General features: G+C 43.5%; 1 protein-coding gene across 1 annotated transcript in view; it reads right to left on the minus strand.

Moving 5' to 3' along the window:
* Nucleotides 1–18,453, minus strand: part of PDE1C (phosphodiesterase 1C) — a 622,342-nt gene extending 603,889 nt beyond the window's left edge. Inside the window, exon 1 of the mRNA XM_063100843.1 lies at nt 18,144–18,453. Coding sequence (XP_062956913.1) covers nt 18,144–18,453 — 310 coding nt within the window. The remainder of the gene's footprint in view (nt 1–18,143) is intronic.
* Nucleotides 18,454–19,783: the final 1,330 nt, after the last annotated feature.

Below are 19,783 nucleotides of genomic sequence, written 5' to 3' on the forward strand. Positions count from 1 at the left end.
CTGTTGTTAAACTATACTTAGCCATAACTCCACCTATGCTCCTTTTCTGTAACTTTCTGGCCTGGAGAATAAATACTGAGAAAGAATCTCAGTTCAGGGTTAATTTCCCAAGGAGGAATGCCTCTCTCTTGAGGGTTCCAGGAAATTAACCCCTTCAGAGTTTCTCACTGCTCAGAAGAAATGGGCTTTGAGTAATCCTTTGCATCTCCGTCACCCAGAGGGAGAGAGGTGGCAAAGAGAGTGTAAACATACATTCAAAAGGAAACTTTTTTTTCTTAAATAAACTCCTATTTTAAATAGCTGTCATCCCTTAAAAACTCAAACCACCTGCTTTGGATCCTCTACAAGATTTGGGAAAGACACTCCCAACTGGTAACTAAATGGTTAAGATTCTGAACTTCACACAGGCTGTACCCTGGCTTAGCTGCTTACAGCACCTGTGTGATAAACAGGTGGCCTGGGGTGGATTCCCACCAGAGAGGGAGCCAATCCTTTAGAGATGCAAATAACTGTTGCTCTGGCTAAACCTAGCTGTCTTCAGGGGGTGGCCCTGGATTCTGAGAGGGTTTTCTTTTTTTTTGTACCTTTTTGGGTTTGTTTGAATATATTTTCATTTAAGCCTATTTCTCTCTGTTGGATTTTGCTTCTCCCTGTGAGGATATGCACTCCTTCTATCTGCTTATCCTGTTGTAATTCCTGCCAGGGACTTCTGGCAACTCTAGGGCCCTGAGAGAAATGCAGTCATGATGCCAACAACCTATTTTGGGGGTCATCTGCCTTCCTCTTAAGGCCCTAAAAGTTGTTAATGGGTTCAGCACTTGTAGAGTCTTATGGTAAATTTTTATGATTTTGTTTTGTCTTGACACTCATTTTAGATCTTCTGTGTCTTCTCTGACACATCCAAATTCTTTCTTGGAAAAGAATTCTTTTTTTGTGCTTTGAGATGTAAATTTGCTACATTGCTTTAAAGCTATAAGATTTGTATCTGTGTTTTTATGCATACATGTATATATATGTAAGCTGTATGTTGTGTCTACATGTTTGTTGGTGTCTATATATGTGTTTGTATATTGGTATCAAATCGGCTTATAAATGAGCATGCATGATTTATTAAGTAAATAAGCCTAAACACTTTCTAAGGTCACATAACTCTAGTAAATTTTAATAAATGAAACTAGATTTAAATAGCACTTCCGTGATATTTTTGATTTGTTCCTGAGCTCAAGCTGTGAGAACTGGTTTCTGGGCCTCCCCCAAAGCTGCACATATATCTTAAATGGCTAGCTTTGTTTTCTGTGGGCAATTCAAATATAATTGTTAAGAATAAGGAAAACAGATAAAGGAAAATGGAGAATGGATGTGTCACTTAAAATGTATCACTATATTGATGATGTCATGTTAACCAGTTAACATGTTAACCATGTTGCCTTCTCTCTCCCAAGCAGCAGTGTCTCTGCAGGCACACAGAAGACCCAGGGATGGGAGGTATGTGCTGACAAGATACAAGGGCCTATGCAGTCAGTAAAACTCCTACGAGTTATCTGGTCATTTAAGACAAAAGTTATGTTGGAAGATGTGATTGATAAAATACAGGCTTTTCCCATACCTAAAACTGTGACAGATTTACAAACTTTGTAGGGTTCTTAGGTTACTGGCAGCCATTTATCCCTCACTTAGCACAAATTTTGAGACCCCTCTATATTATGTGAAGAAGGGGGCTAGATGAGATTAGAATACTCCCCAGCAAGAGGCATTTGGTAAAGCTAAATTGTTTGTCAAACAGGTACAGGCCTTAGGAGTGTTGATGCCAGGTGAAAGACATAAATCGGACACTAGAGTCTATCTAGAGGGATTTGATTGGGGCCTGTGACAGAAATGGTATAGGAAACCCATCCCATTAGGATGCTGGTCACAACTATGGGAAAGAGCAGAAACCAGGTACAGCCCTATTGAAAACAGCTCCTGGCCATCTCTCTGGCATTGCAGCAGATCAAAGCCTTGACAACCAACTTGCCAGTGAAAATGTGCACCTCCTTGCCAATAAGTGGATGGATTAAGGACATGTTTTTGAAGCTGTAGAGTGCCTGTGCTCAGGTAAGCATATTACAGAAATGGCATGCCTACTTACAACAGAGCTCTGACAACACTAGTCCATTGTCACAAGAACTACACATGCTATTGGGCCCAATTACATATGTGGATATGTATGCCACCCCAGCACTAGCAGACATTGCTCCACCTCTCCCACAAGTGCAGGAAGGCATAGGCACCCATCCCCAGGATACCTGGTACACAGATGATAAGAGCCAGGGAAATCCACCCACCTGGCATTCCTCTGCCATCTGGTTGGACTCTGACATTATCTGGTTTGAGGAGGAAACTAAACAGACCAGTGGGCTGAACTATGAGTGGTGTGGATCACATTGACCCACAAACCAATGCCGCTTAATATAGCCACTGACAGCTGGGCTGTTTGGAAAGGACTCACTGCTTGGATGCCACAGTGCCACCAAGGGAACTGGACAATACTCAGTAAGCCACTATGGGGTGCCAAATTGTAGAGAGACATACAGGGAGTCTGCACTCAGCCAATGGCCCAGGTGTCTGTATGGCATGTGTCAGCTCACTCCTCAGCCACCTTGCCAGGCAGTCATGAGGCTGATGCCTTAGCTAAAGCCCAGGCTGTCTTGCTAAAGGGCTTTCTAACACCCTCTGATGTGGCTTGACTGGGTTCATGGTAAGTCTGGCCATCAGAGCCCCAGAAACAACACGGGAGATAGTGAAGAGACTGCATCTGCCCATAAAATATTCAGATCTTCAGGCTGTAGACAGGATTGTCCACAGTGTCACTAGAGATGACGTCCCCTAAGACACATGCCAGGGCATATTGGGTGGTTCACCTATCCCATCATTCAATGGCAGATAGACTACATTAGCCCCCTGCTGGTAACTGCAGCACACGAGTACATTTTTGACTGTGCAGACACCGCCCCTGGACTTATTCAAGCATTTGCCTGTAAAAGGGCAAATCAAGCTGCTACAGTAAAGGGACTCACCAAGTTAGAAAACATATATGAGACCCTGGCCCAAATAGACAGTGATCAAAGGACTCATTTCACAAGACATGATGTTCAGGGGTGGGCTGAGGCCCACAACATATTATGGAATTTTCATCTGCCTTATAATTCTACTGCCACTGGCCTCATTGAACAGATGAATGGCATGATCAAAGCCACACTGAAAACTTTGTCACCAGAGGGAAACTTGAAGGGAAGTTCTCCCCAACTGACTGAAACCATCAGACTCATAAATGCTACCCCCACAATGCACATGTCTGCATATGACTGGCCTGCAGAACACACACCAGTAACCAGCACTCTGGAGGTACAAGTACAGGGAGGAGTACTGTGGCCCATCCAGTCCATAATAAAATGGACTTATTCTGCATTTGCCACAGGATCATACTAAAATGATATCCCCCTCCTGGGTGGTTTGGTATTCTCAGTCCATGGGGGGATGGCCTTACCTCTGGCATCACACTCAATCCCCCTTTTTATTTAAACAGGGGCCCTATCATGGCCACTTTGGCCCTCCCCCACCCCAGGATTCATAGAGAAGGGGGACAGAAGCTAGTTTACTGGTATGGGCTCCAACTGAGGCCCCCATCTATGATACACTTGTACCTACTGATAACATCAAAGGCCAAAATGTATGGTATTGCCCACTCAGGGAAATGCCCAAACTAGGGGCGGTGTTGGCCAATGGTGCTCAGCAACAGCAACTATATTATTACTAGATGGAGACTTCCTTTTCTTAAGACTTTAAAAACATTTCTCTTATTGCCCTTAGCTTCCTCATTTTCAGGTTCCTACCTATCACATAAGGAAATGCCTCTCTGTCCTGGGCTGTCCCCTGTGCTCACAACCGGTCAGACTCTTTGGTGTGTGGATTGCTGCCAATGTCCAGTTCAGAAGGGATGCCATAGAAGATTTTCCCCTTTGACAGAATTGAGTGAGAAATCTGGGAGGGGCTGGTGACTATGCACACTAAGGACCCTTTAGGAACCTTAAGTACTAACACAAAACCCACCACACTGTACAATCTGGATGACACAAAATAATATGTATATTCTTTAGTTAGAGAACTAATGTTTCAAAGGTACCTACAACCTATCATGTTTGGGATGGACTGGGATGGATACATGCTGAACATAAATTTTTAGGTTCCATGGCCCTTTTCTTCATTAAAAGAATAAATCACCTCCCAATATCTGGCCCTAGGGTCATGATAGAAGATTGGTGGATAAGATTGTGCTGGCCAGTCAGCTGTCAGGGGGTGGAATGTAGGAAATGGTCAGAACTCACTCCATCCTTGTGGGCTTCAGAGCTCTGGCTTCAATAGTTAAAATCTTTTCCCCACAGAAGTTACTTACCAACCAAGGAAGGGAAAGGAACAGAATGCTGTGCTTGTGTAAGATAAGGGGAGTGACTAGCAACCCCAAGGAAAAGCAACAGGTGGCTGTGCGTTGCCTGCGAATCTTCCGCAGCTCTTCTCTGTTTGGCATAGCTCCACTTTTGTCCCTAAATCTCTTATAAGCTTCAACTCCTCCCCCCATCGCTGGGGTTGCACAGAAGGTAGCTGCGTGGCACTCAAATCAATAGTCCACCCAATCTGTTCCCTGTTAGTAACCAATATATTATAGCAATAATAATAATAATAATAAATTCTCTGTAAACCGTCTGAAGTTGCCTGTTTCATTGTTTGGTCTCAGGATACCTTCTCAATTTAGTTGGCATTATACTATTAGCTCACACTCGGGCAACCTTGATTAAGACTAGAGAAGGTCTTTATAATTATGACTCGGAATCCAGGAATGTTTATCAGAGAATTGAAAGAAAACTGAAAACAGCCCCAAAACCCATCAATTGGAGGGTGGAGGAGTAAATTATACTATATACACAGAAGGGCACCCTTAAAAAGAGTGATGTATTACTATGTTTATATGAAAAAATGTGAAATAAAAGTGAAAAGCATTACATTATAAAGTAGCATGTATGATATGATCCCACTTATACAAAATGCAAACATATGTATGTATATATGCGAAAAGACATGCTCGGAAGGGTGTTCACTGGATCTCTCACAGACGCATCTTTGGTGAGTTTGTTAATGCTTTACTTGTTGTACTATTCCATGTTGTTTCATATTTTTGCCACACGCTTGCATTATTTTTATAAAAATAATAAAGCTTTGTCAAGTCATACTGAAATACTAAAAATACTAAAGGAAGTTGGTATCCAGTACTAGATGATCTCCTGGTCTCTTCCAGCTATAAGGATTCATCAATGCTGTATATGCCCAAATTTCAAGCAAGGAATGTATGTGTGTGTGTTCACTCTACCCTTAACTTCTCATCTATTCTCTCTTTTCCAGAGCATTGGAACTCAGACTTCACAAAAGGGGAGAGATGAACCTGAATGGCTGACACCTGAATAGTAATCGATGTTTGCCTAGTAAAATTTCCAGTAACAGCACTATTCACAGATTCAAGAAGTACTGTAAAACGAACAACTTAGACACAGGTGAAGATGACCCAAAAATGGCATTGATGAAGACAATGATACTAGTGATAAAATGCATAAACAAATTCAGTAAAATTGTTTTATGGAGTATAAGAATGGGAAAGTAATATTCTAAATTAGTGTACTTTATGCAACTTGAGATTTTTAAATAGGTGTAACAAAAGTAATAAAATAAATATTAAACTATACATGCGATTTTATTCTCATCCCTTCAAGGTTTGTATATCCAAGCAGGCCATTTTTAAAAATACTTGTGAGTAACCTTTTAAAAGGGGAAAAAGAGGACCCGCCTTATATTTGGGGTCATATCCTTACTGCACAGCTTGAGAAGTGGTGTGGGGTGCATGCAGGGGTCGGGCCCCTACTTACCTGACGCTCTTACCCTCCCCCTCTCGCGACCCGAGGGAGCCTGACTCCCAGGACTGAGGATGACAAAGACAAAGGCTGGGGGCTGGGGAACAAAGCGCACGTCTCCTTCCCTTCCCCGAGGGGGCCCACGATTAGCATGGCTGTGGAAAAAGTGGCAGAATGGAAAGAGCGAAAGCTCCGGCTGGCTGATTTATAGGTTAGTCATCCCCAGGGCCACGTAGTGGGTAAAAAATCCCCGCAGGAGAGTCCGCCCCTCCCCCCATTGGGCGGGGGCTGCTGTTCCCCAGGGAAGGGAGCTGAGAATTCCGAACGCGGGTGTGCGCTGCGCCCGGCTGTGCCCGCCGACTCCTGCCCCGCGCTCACCCTCCCCGGGCAGCCTTCAGAAGTGATGCGACTTGACTTGCCTGCGATTAGCGCCTGCCACTTGGTCGGGGTGCACGGATGTATGCGGGGACAGGCGCTGACGTGCACATGGGCCTGGGCCACGCTGGAGGGACGCACTGGGTATCTTTGATCTAAGGTCAGAGAGTCCTCCCAGAGCCCCCTCTTCTGACCCCCTCTGGGACACAGAGGCTCAGCGTGCTTGGTGATGACCTGGACATTTATGTTCAGGGGTAGAGATGAGAAGGGCCTCTGGGCACTCTCTGCCTGAGTGTGGGGCCAGGAAGAAGAGATGAGGAGATGTGGTGGACACACACACACACACACACACACACACACACACACACACACGCCTTCCTCCAGGAAACCCAACATGTGGCCTTGGGGATACTTCGCCCAGGGGTTAGCTGAGAAACAGACCACACCATGCATTAGAAACCGTGGGACATTTCGACAGGTGGTTTTAATGTGGCCAATCGATTACAATCATTTTTTAAAACTTGTTATTAAACAACGCGTATAATTTCATCAGCTCGCTCCACCCTTGCCGCCCACTGTTCCTCACCCTCACCCAGTCTACATTCTCTGCAAGGTGTCAGGAAGGTGGCCATGGGATGACAGACAGGCTGCAGCTCAGGGATGCTGTCAGGAATTGGGGTAGGCAAGAGATGGGGTGAGGCTGAGGCATGGGGTGGGGATCTGCACACATTCTTTGGTAAAATGAAGTGTTTTTTGGATCCCAATATTATATGCTCAGAACACACTTGTCTAAATCAGAGCAGGCCCAGCGGGGAATGAGGAGGAAAAACAGGGTGACATCTCAGCACATGGAGGAATTGCCACCGATGAAGAACCGGGGAGGGGTCACCCAGAGAAGGACTGAGGGGCAGCTACTTGCCAGTGGGAGTCTACAGAGGCCCAGAGAACAACCACAGATGGGAGCAAGCCTTAAGCACTCGCCCCAACCTGGCTTTCCCAGCCTCCATACTCTGTCCAGGGGAACAGGAATATTTCAAAATGCTGCTGCCTCCCTCAGAGTAGACTGATCTGTTCTAAAAGCTGAAAAAGACCAAAGCTGGGGCCTCAACTGAGCTACAAACACCACCTGGAGCAAAGCCTGACACCCATCGTGGCTTTTATTGTTCTAACCAGTCACAAATCATTTACTGTGAGCTGAGTGGCTCCCGACTGGCACAACCGGTTCTGTGGCACATAACCGATGGGCACCAAACCCGGAAGAAAAGCTGTTACTCAGCAAAACTGATGCAAAGCAGGAGCAAATCCTAGTTCTAACTGATTCTTTTACAAAGTGACAACTTTTTTTTAAGCAGTGATAACTGCTTAGCCCTAGTTGTAAGAAAGCCATACTAAAAATGCCCCACTACTGCTAATAAAATCACACATCTAAGAATAAAAATGCCAGTCAACCATTGTCTATGCCTGGCACCATGCTGAGAGCTTTGCGTTAAACCTTTAAACGGACAAAACAACCCAATAAATGGGGCTGTTTGCATCCCCATCTTACAGATGAGGAATCTAAGTCTCAGAGTTTAAGTAACTAGCCCAAGACTACACAGTTAATAATGGGCGGGAGCAGATACTAACACCCTCTGTCCCATTTCAGAGCCTGCCCTTGTAACTAGTAAACAATATTAACTCCCAGAGAAAATTTCGATTTTTTGTACTGTAATTCCAGCTAGGTGAAAATCACATTATGCACATAAGCAAAAAATGAGAGCGTGATACACAAATGTTAAAATAGCTGTTGTTTTAAGGAGGTGATATTTTAGTTTTTTTCCTTTATCTCAAGTTTTTCTTGATATTGCAATTATATTATTTTACTCCTATTTCAGCTTAGACCAAACAGAAATAATATGACTCGACATAGTAATCTGAATGCTATCTATAGTCAATCTATCAATCTACCTACCAATTTTATTTAGATCACAACATTGAAATAATGGAAAATAATGATAAGATTTTCTTCTGGAATCTGCCACAGCACCATGGTCTTCCTCACGTACTATTTCTTTCCATGCTAGTGGCAAGTAGACCAATTTCATTCATCAGCCTCAAGCTGCTGATGTCTCAGGCAGTTGAGCACAGTGCTTAAGGCCTAGGGTTCAAATGCCACTCCCTGCACTCACTAGATGTGTGATCTCAGATAACTGTCTGAGCCTCAGTGGCTCTTAGCTCTTAGTGTAATGCTGGCTCATAGAGAATGCTTAGAATGAAGCCTGGCACACAATAAGTGCCCAATAAATGTTAACTTCTATCATTCCTATGAAACATAATAAACTGATTTTTATCAGTACTTTTCCAGTTATTAAAAAATCACTGATTGCTTTCCAAATAGCATCATTACATAACAAGATTCAGACAAGGGAAGATAGAGCAGCACATACATTTTATGACTGATTCATTTTCTTCTTCAGAACAGAGGCTTTATTCTGGAGGGCATGCCCTCATATTAGTAACATTTTTTGTCCCCTGGACTGGAAGAAGATGCCCAGTTATTAGGGTGTCAAAATCCAGGGAATAATAATAAAGCTCCCAACAACAGCCAGACAGAGCTTGAGGAACTTTTTCCAAACAGCCCTGCCATGTAATTTTTACAACATGGAAGCGAGGTCCACCCAACTCTTGAAGAATTTGAGCCACACCAAAACCCACTGTGAAACCAAGAGGGGTAAACGAATAGATTGTGTACGTACAGATCTAATGGTTTCTTTTCCCCATTGTGTCTTCAGTTTTATTGAGGTCCGTTAGGAAGATCTGACATCAGTAAGGGGGAGCCCACACTGACTGGTAGGAAAAAAAAAATGGCAACATGATAGAACCCTCCTGAAACCTGTAAGCTGGGGAGAAGAAAAGGTTGGGGAACAAAGCTTAGAGGAAAGAGCCTGTTACTGAATTTGGACTTCTAATTTAATTCATATATTGTTCAAATTCACAATTTTCTAATATCCTCCAGCATATTTAGTGAGATAGATCTTGCTAAGAAGGGCACTTGAAAAACAGTAGGGACAGAGAAAGAAGGAGAGAGAGAGCACAAAAGAGCAGCCCCTCTCACTGTGGCCTCCCTACTCAAAAAGGCACCTTTGGGGGCTAACTTCAACTGCCTCGGGAGAATGAGCACTTGGGATGGGAGACCCCGTTAGCAGCTCCAGAAAGATCCAGTCATCTGAGGAGAACCCTGCCCCTCTAGACCCTCTGCCTGTGCAGCTGGGACTAAAGAATATGCCCAACCTTCCTGGCAGTGGCTGCCCAGCCCTGAGCTCAGCAACCTCCTTCTGGGAAATGACAAGATTTAGTAACTTGGCCACATTTTTCCTTTGCTGAGAAGGAAACACCCAAGCCTTTGTTGCCTACACAGATGCCAGGAAACACGCTTCCTCTGGGAGCCTGTGGTCTACCATGATGGCTTAAACACAGCCCAGGGCAGAGCTGTAGATGCACACACAGAGGCCAGAGATCCAGATTCTTATCAGCTGTGTGACCTTAGCAAGACCTGTCAATACTCCCAGCCTCAGTTTCTTCACTAGTAAAATGGAATAACAACAGTGCTTGTCTTGGCTACCTCAAAGGTTTGTTGTGTGATTCAAGTAGGATTATAATTCTTCAAATAATGTGAAAACTATACAAATGCAAGGAATCATTTTTGTTTTTTAAAAAATTTGGCAAACTAAAGTCAATAACTGGTTCAAGATGGTCTTTTTAAATTTCTTCTAGTCAGGTTCAGAGAATTTAAAGTGGGGGTGACATCTGAGAAGGGAAAGTCTTAACATGGCCCACATCAGTTCCCTGTGACATTTGCTGATTAGTTCCAGTTGCTGCCAACTGTGGCCCAATGTAAGCATCCCTTTTCCTGGTCTCAGCCATTCCATGAAAATCTTATCAATGTCTGACATGAGCACACTGTTTCAAAGCCCTTGAACATCTATAATTTCGTGTGATCCCAGTTCTGTCTCAGACTATCCATGAGCAAGTCACTTAGACTCTGAAAAGAATGCTGTGAACACCACAGAGGGCCAGTTTTCAAAGTTAGGGTGAATAAGACCCACAGGGAAGGGCAGGGGGAGGTGTAAAAACACCGATTGCTGGATCTCACTGTCAGAGATTCTGATTCATTAGGTTTAGAAGGGGCCCAGAAAAGTGCATTTTATTTTATTGTATTGGCAGCTGGTCGGTACACAGATTGAACCCCGGACCTTGGTGTTATCAGCCCCATGCTCTAACCACAGGAGCTAACCAGCCAGCCCCAAGAATGTATTTTAACAAGAATCCCAAGTAATTCTGAGGTTGGGGATTTCCAAGCACACTTTGAGAAATACTGCTGTGGTATACACTATGAAATATAATTAACTAGAGTTCACCTTGTACTGTTCACCTTTGTTTAACTTAGATTTATTATCTCCTGAACTCAGTTTCAAGTTTGAATCCCAGCTTTGCTACTTACTGGCTCTGTAATCTCTCACAAGTCCCTTGATCTTCATGAGCCTGTTTCATTAGCTGAGAAATGAGGAAAATTAACTCTAAAATGTGCTAGCATCACTAGTTCTCACAATATGCACTGTCCTGTTTCTCTTCCTGGACACATGGAAGACTACATTTCCAGACCCTTGCTCCTGGGTGGGGCCATATATCAGGAGAACCAGTCAGCAGCCCAAGCAGGATCAAGCCTCAAAATCCTCTGCTAAGAGATGAAATACAGGACAAATCTGTAGGAAGCAGGATACCACTCAGGCATGAATAGATCGCTGGACTCACCAGATTCTTACACCCCATTCATGCAAGGGCAGAAATGACTGACAAGATTCCTAACCAATTGATATATCTTAAACACTATTCATTTTGACCAATGAAAAATCATTTCTAATTATCCTTTGAAAGCCCTTTAACACAATTAGATATAACATAGTTGGAGGAGTTGGAAGGCTGACTGGAGAATGTAGGAATACACTTTTTATTGAGTGTTTCTGATTAGGATATTAATGTTAACTACTCACCCCTACAATGCAGATTAAAGCTAACACACACTTATCACTGTCTGGGTTGAACATTGTGAGTAAATTACAGACAATACAACACCAAGGATGGCAGAAGTATGTGGTATCTATGTCCTACCTCAGAAGTAGGTGATCTAGGGCCCAGCCCTCTAACCCCAAGTGGACTGCTTTGTGGTTTTTTGCTTTTTTTCCCCTGCTGTCTCTCTCTCTGCTCCCATTCCCTTACCCTTCCCTACCTTCCTCACTCCACTTACTGTTTAATTTCCACTGAAGAATCATTATGACATTGTGGAAAGAGAACTGGACTGGAAATGAAAAGATCCATATCCCAGCTGTGTCAGTCCATTGGCGGTGGGACTCCAGCTGCAGGTGGGACTCACCCACACAGCCGACCTGCTTATGTATCTGTAAAGGTAGTCAGTGCAGTCATGCACTGCATAATGATGTTTCAGTCAACGACAGACCATATATACAACAGTGGCTCCACAAAATTATAACAGAGCTGAAAAATTCCTATCACCTAGCGACGTCGTAGCTGTCTTACTCTGTAGTACAACACATTACTCATGTGCTTGTGGTGATGCTGGTATAAACAAACCAACCACATATAATTATGTACAGTACATAATACTTTATAATAAATGACTATGTTACTGGTTTATGTATTTACTATACTTTTTATTTTAGAGTGTAATCCTTCTACTTATAGAAAAAAAAGTTTGCTTTAAACAGCCTCAGGCAGGTCTTTCAGGACGAGTCCAGAAGAATGCATTGTTATCATAGCAGGTGACATCTCCGCACATGTTATTGCCCTGAGGACCTTCCAGTGGGACAAGACGTGGAGGCGGAAGACAGAGGTATTTATGACCCTGATTCTGTATAGGCCTAGGCTAACGTGTGTTTGTGTCTTAGTTTTTAACAAAAAAGCTTAAAAGGTTAAAAAAAATAAGGATATAAAGAAAGAAAACATTTTTGTACAGCTATACAATGTGTTTGTGTTTTAAGCTAAGTATTATTATTACAAAAGAGTTTAAAAGTTAAAAATTAAAAATATATAAAATAAAAATTACAGTAAGTTAAGTTTAATTTATTATTATTATTAAGAAATAAAAAATATTTTATAAATTTAGTGTAGCCTGTTATGGTTTGCATGTTTGTTCTCTCCAAAGTTCATGTTGGAAACTTAATCCCCAGTATGGTATTTGAAAGGTGGGGCCTTTAAGAGGTGATTGGATCATGAGGACTATGCACTCAAGAACGGATTAATCCATTTGTGGATTAATGGGTTAACAGGTTATCTGGGAGTAGACTGGGAGATTTATCAGGAGAGGAAGAAAGCATGTGGAAACGTGATAGCCTGCATCACCATGGGACTCTGCAGAGTTCCTGCTGAGAAGGCCCTCACTCGATGCACCCCTCAGCCTTGAACTTCCCACCATCCAAAACTGTAAGAAATAAATTCTATTTCTTTATAAATTATCCAGTTTTAGGTATTCTGTTATAAGCAACAGAAAAATGACAAATACATAGCCTAAGTGTACAGTGGTTGTGAAGTCTACAGAGCAGTGCACAGTAGTGTCCTTGGCCTTCACATTCACTCACCACTCACTCACTGACTCAACCCAGAGCAGCTTCCACTCCTGCAAGCTCCATTCGTGGTCAGTGCCCTAAATAGATATACCTCTTTTTATCTTTCATAGCATGTTTTTACTGTACCTTTTCTATGGTTAGATATGTTTGAATAAACAAATACTAGTACTTACAATTATGGTACAATTGACTACAGCATTCAGTATGGTAACATGCTGTACAGGTTTGCAGCCTAGGAGCATAAGCTATAGCCTAGGTGTGTAGTAGGCTATACCATCTAGGTTTGTGTAAGTACACTCTATGGTGTTTGCACAGCGATGATGAAATCACCTAACAACACATTTTTCAGAGTGTATCCCCATTGTTAAGTGACACATGATTGTATTTGGTAAATGGCTATTGTGTCCCAAGGCAAGTGCTAAGTACCTTCCATAAATTATGTATTTAGGAGAGGCCACTATCAGGTATATTTCCCAGATAAGAAAATGGGTGTAGAGAAGTTAGTTCTTGTAGCCAGAATGTGTTGGAGCCAAGGAACAAGATTCCAGAGCCTCCTTCCCAGCACCACGCTGCCTGGAAGAATTGATCATGGGACATATGAAAGCCTAACTAACTGCAAGCAAGCTAGGATAAAGCATGTCATCAATAATAAATTAAAAGTTGATTTAAATTTCCTTTATTATAGGAGAACAATAAGGCCATCTGTCCCTTTTACCTCAGAAAACTGTCTTGAAGATAAAATGATAAAGAGACTGGATAGGGGCTTCCTAAGCTGTAAAGTTCTGTGCAGACAGGAAGCATTTCTACCCCATGGCCTCCACCCAGCAGTAGAAAAGACACCACTGGTGACTCAGAGCTGAGGAGGTTACTTAACTCTGCCCTATGTCGAGACTGACTTTGGAAGCAATGACTCTAGTAACTGCTGGGAAATAGAATCAGAGTGGTTCTGAGAATTATCAGCTTTGATAGGACTCTGGGACCCCCGACTTGCCTCTGTAGAGGGAAGGAAGTTTGTCAGAGAGGGGAGTTCCTGGAGGTAACACCACGTCCACAGGGCCCAGCACTTGCCCATCACATGTCTGTTCTCATCAGTATTGCCTGTCACTAACCTAAGCTTTAGAAAGCTGTTTGTGTCTGTTTAAATTAACTCAGAACAGGGACACACGTTAGGGGATGCTGCATATGTTGAAGAAGGCACTGGTGGCATCACCACCTCACCCATCCACCCACTGATCTTTAAAATGACAGGAGTTTTGCTTTACTTTTGCATTAGTCAGTCCTTCTAATTCAGCTAAATTACCAAAAAATTTTAATCCCAGGTTAAAAGCATCACTGGTAAAGGATCCTAATTATTCTGACATTTTAGAAATTGGCATGAAAGTGGTTGCTAAGGGGCTGGGGAGGTGAAGGAGAGAGACTGGGTAAATGAAAGCTGCCTTGAATCCAGGCTCTCTCCTCCACAGCACCTGTCCGGTTCCCAAATCAAGAACTCAATAATGGCTAATACAATATACCTGATTTCTAGTTGTCCTTTGGGGTGACTTCTATTCATAGACCGGTGGTTGTCAAAGTGTGACCATTTGACTAGCAGCATCAACAGCATCTGGGAACTTGTCAGAAATGCAAATGCTCGGGTTGCTTGCCAGATTTACTAATCAGAACCTTAGGGGAAAGGGCCCAGGATTGTGTGTTTTAGCAAGCTCCTGGGGACTGTGATACACACTCTGGCAGTAACAAAATCACCTGGGAAATTTGTCTAGCTACTAAGACACCAACCTTATCCTATAACAATAAGCCTGGGCTTCTGGAATTACCTCTCCACGTGGTTCTGATAAACACCGATGTTCGAAAGCCACTGATTCTAACATCTGAACAGACCCAGCTAGATGCAAATAGTGGTAACTTCATCAGGAGTTAAAGAAGATTTTGATGGAAATCAAGAAGCAGACAAAATGTCAGCAAGAACAATGCTCTGAGACTGACAAATACTGGCTGCGCTTTAAAATCCGTGCTTACAGGACACACCTTTTCCAAATGTTAAAACAGCAGGATACAAAAGGAAAGAGTAACTGAAAATTGAAAGGGCCCCAATAATTTTAATACATAGATTATTAACCCAAAGGTCACTTCAGTCAATAATGTCAAAGTCCCTCCCCATCTAGAGGAACTTCTAAGAAAAGCTAGGAGCCTCTGACAATCTACTACAGATTGTTAAGAAATAGACAGATAGTTGTGAATGGTTTCATGTTTTAATTCATTATTTGTTTATTCTGACGTATCTTTTCATTGAAAATGGATTAAGTTGCTCCCTCCTTTCCACCAATGACTGGGGCCCCAAAGCTCTGAAAGCAAATGTACAAAACACTCATGCTTGATACCTGCCAGTTCCCCACCTGGGCTTTGACACCTTATTTCACTTAATCTTTATAACATGGTAAGAGAGGAATAGGTGACCATCACCATTCTTAATAAAACAAATCTCAGAGGCTCAAAGCTTCTAAATTTCCATGAAGAGGGACAGCTGACTCTGTGCACTGAGTATTACTTTGCCTTTCAACTTTACTGGATTTAATTACCACCACAGTAATACCGAAAGTGCCTGTTTCTCCCTTAATACTCTAACACCTCCCTCCCAGGACCAAAGAACTTTCCCTTAGTTCCCCTCACCCTAGCCAAAACAAGATAAAACCTGGACAAAGGACATCACTAAATAATGAACTAAAGGGCCAAGAAATGGGATATAAACACACAGAATTTAAGATAAGCAGCATAGAGAAGTGGATGAGAACACAGATCTAGAGCCAGACTACTTGGGTTTAAATTCTGGCTCTGTCATTTACTACTTGTGTGACTAGTTAATTAACCTCTCTGTGTCTTAATGTCCTCATCTGTAAAATGATAATAGAAGTATCCATGCCACAACCTCATAAAATAGTGTTATATGTATATATATATATATTCATATTTATATGTATATGTATATGTATATATGTTATATGTATATGTATATATTCATATTCAGTTTGGTTAATGTAGTACACATTTTAGATTGCAGAATAGCTAGTTTGCTCACAGGGTTCACAAGTTCTGTACTATTCTACCCAGTATCTGGAGAAAGTCAGTCTTATTTAACAAAAGGCCACCTAGCTTCACACCTAGGGACATCTCATCTCATTTTCACAGATGATAAAAATGAGCCTCATCTGCAATTCCAGCTATTTAAACCCTCAACACTCTTTTTAAAAAGAGCAAAATAGGAAACTCTAATAACTTTGCATAGATATCCTAAGTGATATAAAATTCGGAATGTAATCTTTTAATTGGAGATATTCCTTGCAAAACAAAGTAGAAGGATGGGAAAAATAATCATTTTTGTACAATCAAAAAGTTAAAAAAATTCCTAATGTGTGTTCATCAAATTTATAACATAAATCAGTTCAATGCAAATGCCAAGAAATGGGTTTTCTGGCATTAAAAATGTGTGAATTAATTGCAATATTTAAATCTTCTGCCCACACTGGCAAAATCAAAAAAAGAAAAAAATTAAAACCGTGATAATATCCTTTCATAGGGACATGTTTGTAATCAGCTGATGTCCCAGACACACACACAAAAATAACATTGAAGAGCTTTACAAAGGAAGCCCATGTTTTATGCTATACAACTACAGTAGATCATGATACATCTGTATAAGAACTAAATAAGCATCTGCACATTAGAAAATATTATCTCCAGATACTTCAAAATGCCTTACTTGTATAATACTTATAATTTGCAAACCATTTTACCTCCATAACAAGCTTCAAGGTATAGGAGATACTGGTACTCATTTAAAAAGAGCGGATTGAACAAGCTTAGAAAATATAAGTATCCTGCCCAAGGATGCTGAGCTTAGCATAACCCAAACGTCCTGACTCCTAATATGGTTCTCTTTCCATTAATACCACAAAGACATGTCCTCTTGATGGAAAAAACTAACATGTTTTACAATGACAAATCCCCCTTCATAAGGACAATGTGTGTGGGTCTTCTTTTAATTTTTTTTTAAAGGCTGTTTGAATGAAACAAGAGCAAATAAAAGCCAGGGGAGAAACTCACCATATTTTTAAATGAAAATTCTCAAGGGAATAAGTGTATGGTATCCTTACCTTTCAGTGAGTCAAAGTCTAAGCACCCTCTCTGCTAACCTCATCTTTTTCTCTTTAGAAGAACCAACATTGCCCACTTAATCAACTGAATTCTTTCTTAAAATTCAACAGACAATCCCAGTGAGCACCACAACCTTGCCTGGGATGAAGTGGGGATTTATGCATAAGATCAAAAGGCCAGCAGATGTACAAGTATTCAGCAACATTTCCAGTGTGAAAGATTTTTTTAAGTTACAGGTACAGTTTTCGTCCCACTGGCACAAAACAGGACCTTTCCTGATGAAACTGAGCCTTTGAATATCTCAAACTAAAAATTTTTAAGTGAGTAAGTTTTTCCATTCCTTCAGCGGAAGTATAATAGTGAATATTTGCATAGCATTTTACAGTTTGTAAAGTTCTTCTCCATGCACTGTGTCTAGTCAGATTTTCCAGCTACCTAGTGATTATCATCCCGGCATCACAAATGAAAAATTGAGGCACAGAGAGAGTATCCTGCCCAAGATCACAATGAAAACAGCAGGTGGAGACTCCGATCCACCTCTGACTCCAAACCCGTATGCTCTTTTCACATTGCCCGCACTGCCTACCCGAAAAAAAGTCTTCCCCAAACTGCACATCCCAGGTCCCTTCGGAAGACACTAGTTCAAACACTGGTTTCCCTCTTCACCCATGGAACTAAGTCTTGGACAAGCAGGGATTTCTTGCCCTTTTCCCTATTTCTCCGGGAGGAGCCGAAAGAAGCGCTTCTTTTATCCTTGTCTTTCCAAGACAACACGGAAGACTTTTCCTCATCGTGCCGGCATTGGTACAAAGCCGGGGAAAAGAATCCTTAGGGTGTCATCTATCTTGCCAGCTGTTGTTTAAATCCCTATGAAAGATGGTCCTTCAGAAATAACCCCCTATTGAACCAGAAATGAATATTAACTTGTAAAAGAAGTTATGGGCAAGAGGACAAGGAAAGCGAAATCCTTTGGGGAGATGGAGCCTCCCCTGAAGGTAAGAAGCCCCTCAAAGGTCTCCAGGCAGCAGCTCTCCGCGGTCCTTAAGCGAGATAAGAAACTCACCCGCCTCGCTGAGGCTTCGGGGCAAGTAGGTCTGAGACATACTCTCTGCACGCTTCAGCACCGGGGACAGCTCCGCACTCGCCAACTTCGGGCGCCCTTCCGGGCTCCGCGCGGCGGACTGCGCCTCCCAGGCTGCGGGAGGGGCGGGCGTCTCTCCCCGCCCGGGTCCGGGCCTCCAGCTATTGGGGAGCGCGAATGGGTCTCTGCGAACAGCGGGAGCAGCCGGTGGCGCCTCGGGCTGCGGTGGCGACGAGCCCAGCTGCACCACGGCGTTGCGAGACCGCGTCAGCGCAGAGGAGACGGAGCCCATCTCAGCGGGCCGGGCCGGTCCGGGCCCGGGTGAGCGGCCCCGACCCCCCGTGAGATCCACACCCCTCGCCTTCCAGAGGCTTCCTCTCTCCTCGCGCCGGGGCGCCCCCAGCTGTCTGCTCCGCCTCTGACCCCGCCGGCTGCAGCACCCCCTCGGCGGAGGCGGAGGACGCTTTAGGGAGAGCTGCGCGCCCACCCCGGGTGGACCGAGGGTGATGCGGGCGTTGTCCGCGCCTGTCTGACAGTTCGAGGTGGATAGGGACACGTGGGAGGGTCGATATACAGAGGTTGTCCGGAGGCTTTACTCGGGGGTGGAGGAAGGGGCGTGGTGTTAAGCGAGGGATACTTTTCTATTTTCTACACTTGGTTCACCTGGGGCCAAAGGCCTGGCGCGTCCTTCCTGCCCCGCCCAGCACATCTGGGCCTCGTCTGTCCGCCGGGAGGATGGAAGGTTTAGCGAGGCGAAGGAGGAGCTGAGATTTGTTTCCTTCTCAATTACTCTTCTTAAAGCCACTATCACTGCTCATCTAGGGGGCACTTTCCCGAGGAAGCCCTGCTGCTGACTGCCCCTGAGGCTGGCTTGGCAATCCTCCTCCCCAGCGTGCTGCTCCATCCGTGCCTTCATCCTGGGCGCCTCCCCCTTTTGGCCACCAAAACTGCCCACCCTTCCTGTGGGAGGTTGGGGCCAGAGAGGGAGGCGAAAGTGCAGGGGAGTCAGCGCGGCTAGTTCTCCGCACGCACGAGAGCGAGCAGAAAGGCGCCAGCCAGCCCCGGGGACTCCCAAGACGGGAAGCCAGAGCAGCCTGGGGCCCTATTAATAGGCCTGCTTTGCTGGCTGGGGAGAGGCCACTGGCCCCATCTCTTCTCTGCCTGCATTGGGAAGGTGGTGTTGCAGAAGCAGAAAAGGAAGACTGGGATGATGTTTCAGCTAAAAGGTGTTGCCCCGAGAGGTTTTAGGTTTTGCCCAAGGTCATACAGCCAGTTAGTGGTAAAACTGAATCCTGCGTCTGGGACTCCTCCTGGGACCTAGTCTTCTATCCACACTACTCCCCATGCCAAAGGTTTTCAGGCATTGAATTATCAAGCAATACACAAAATATCTGAGGTTAGACGCATGAGGGAAGAGTGACTTTATAGGGGATTCCTCAGCCGGCCTGGGAACCTCCTCTCCTCCCCATCAAGTGTCCTGCACTCTTCCTATGAAAACAGATGACTCTTGACACTGTCATCTGTAAAATGGCTGTATTAGTCCGTTTTGTGTTGCTTATAACAAAATACCTGAAACTGGGTAATTTATAAAGAAAACGAAATTTATTGCTTACCGTTTCTGA

The sequence above is a fragment of the Cynocephalus volans genome, chromosome 6, assembly GCF_027409185.1.
Source record: "Cynocephalus volans isolate mCynVol1 chromosome 6, mCynVol1.pri, whole genome shotgun sequence".
Lineage (NCBI taxonomy): Eukaryota > Metazoa > Chordata > Mammalia > Dermoptera > Cynocephalidae > Cynocephalus > Cynocephalus volans.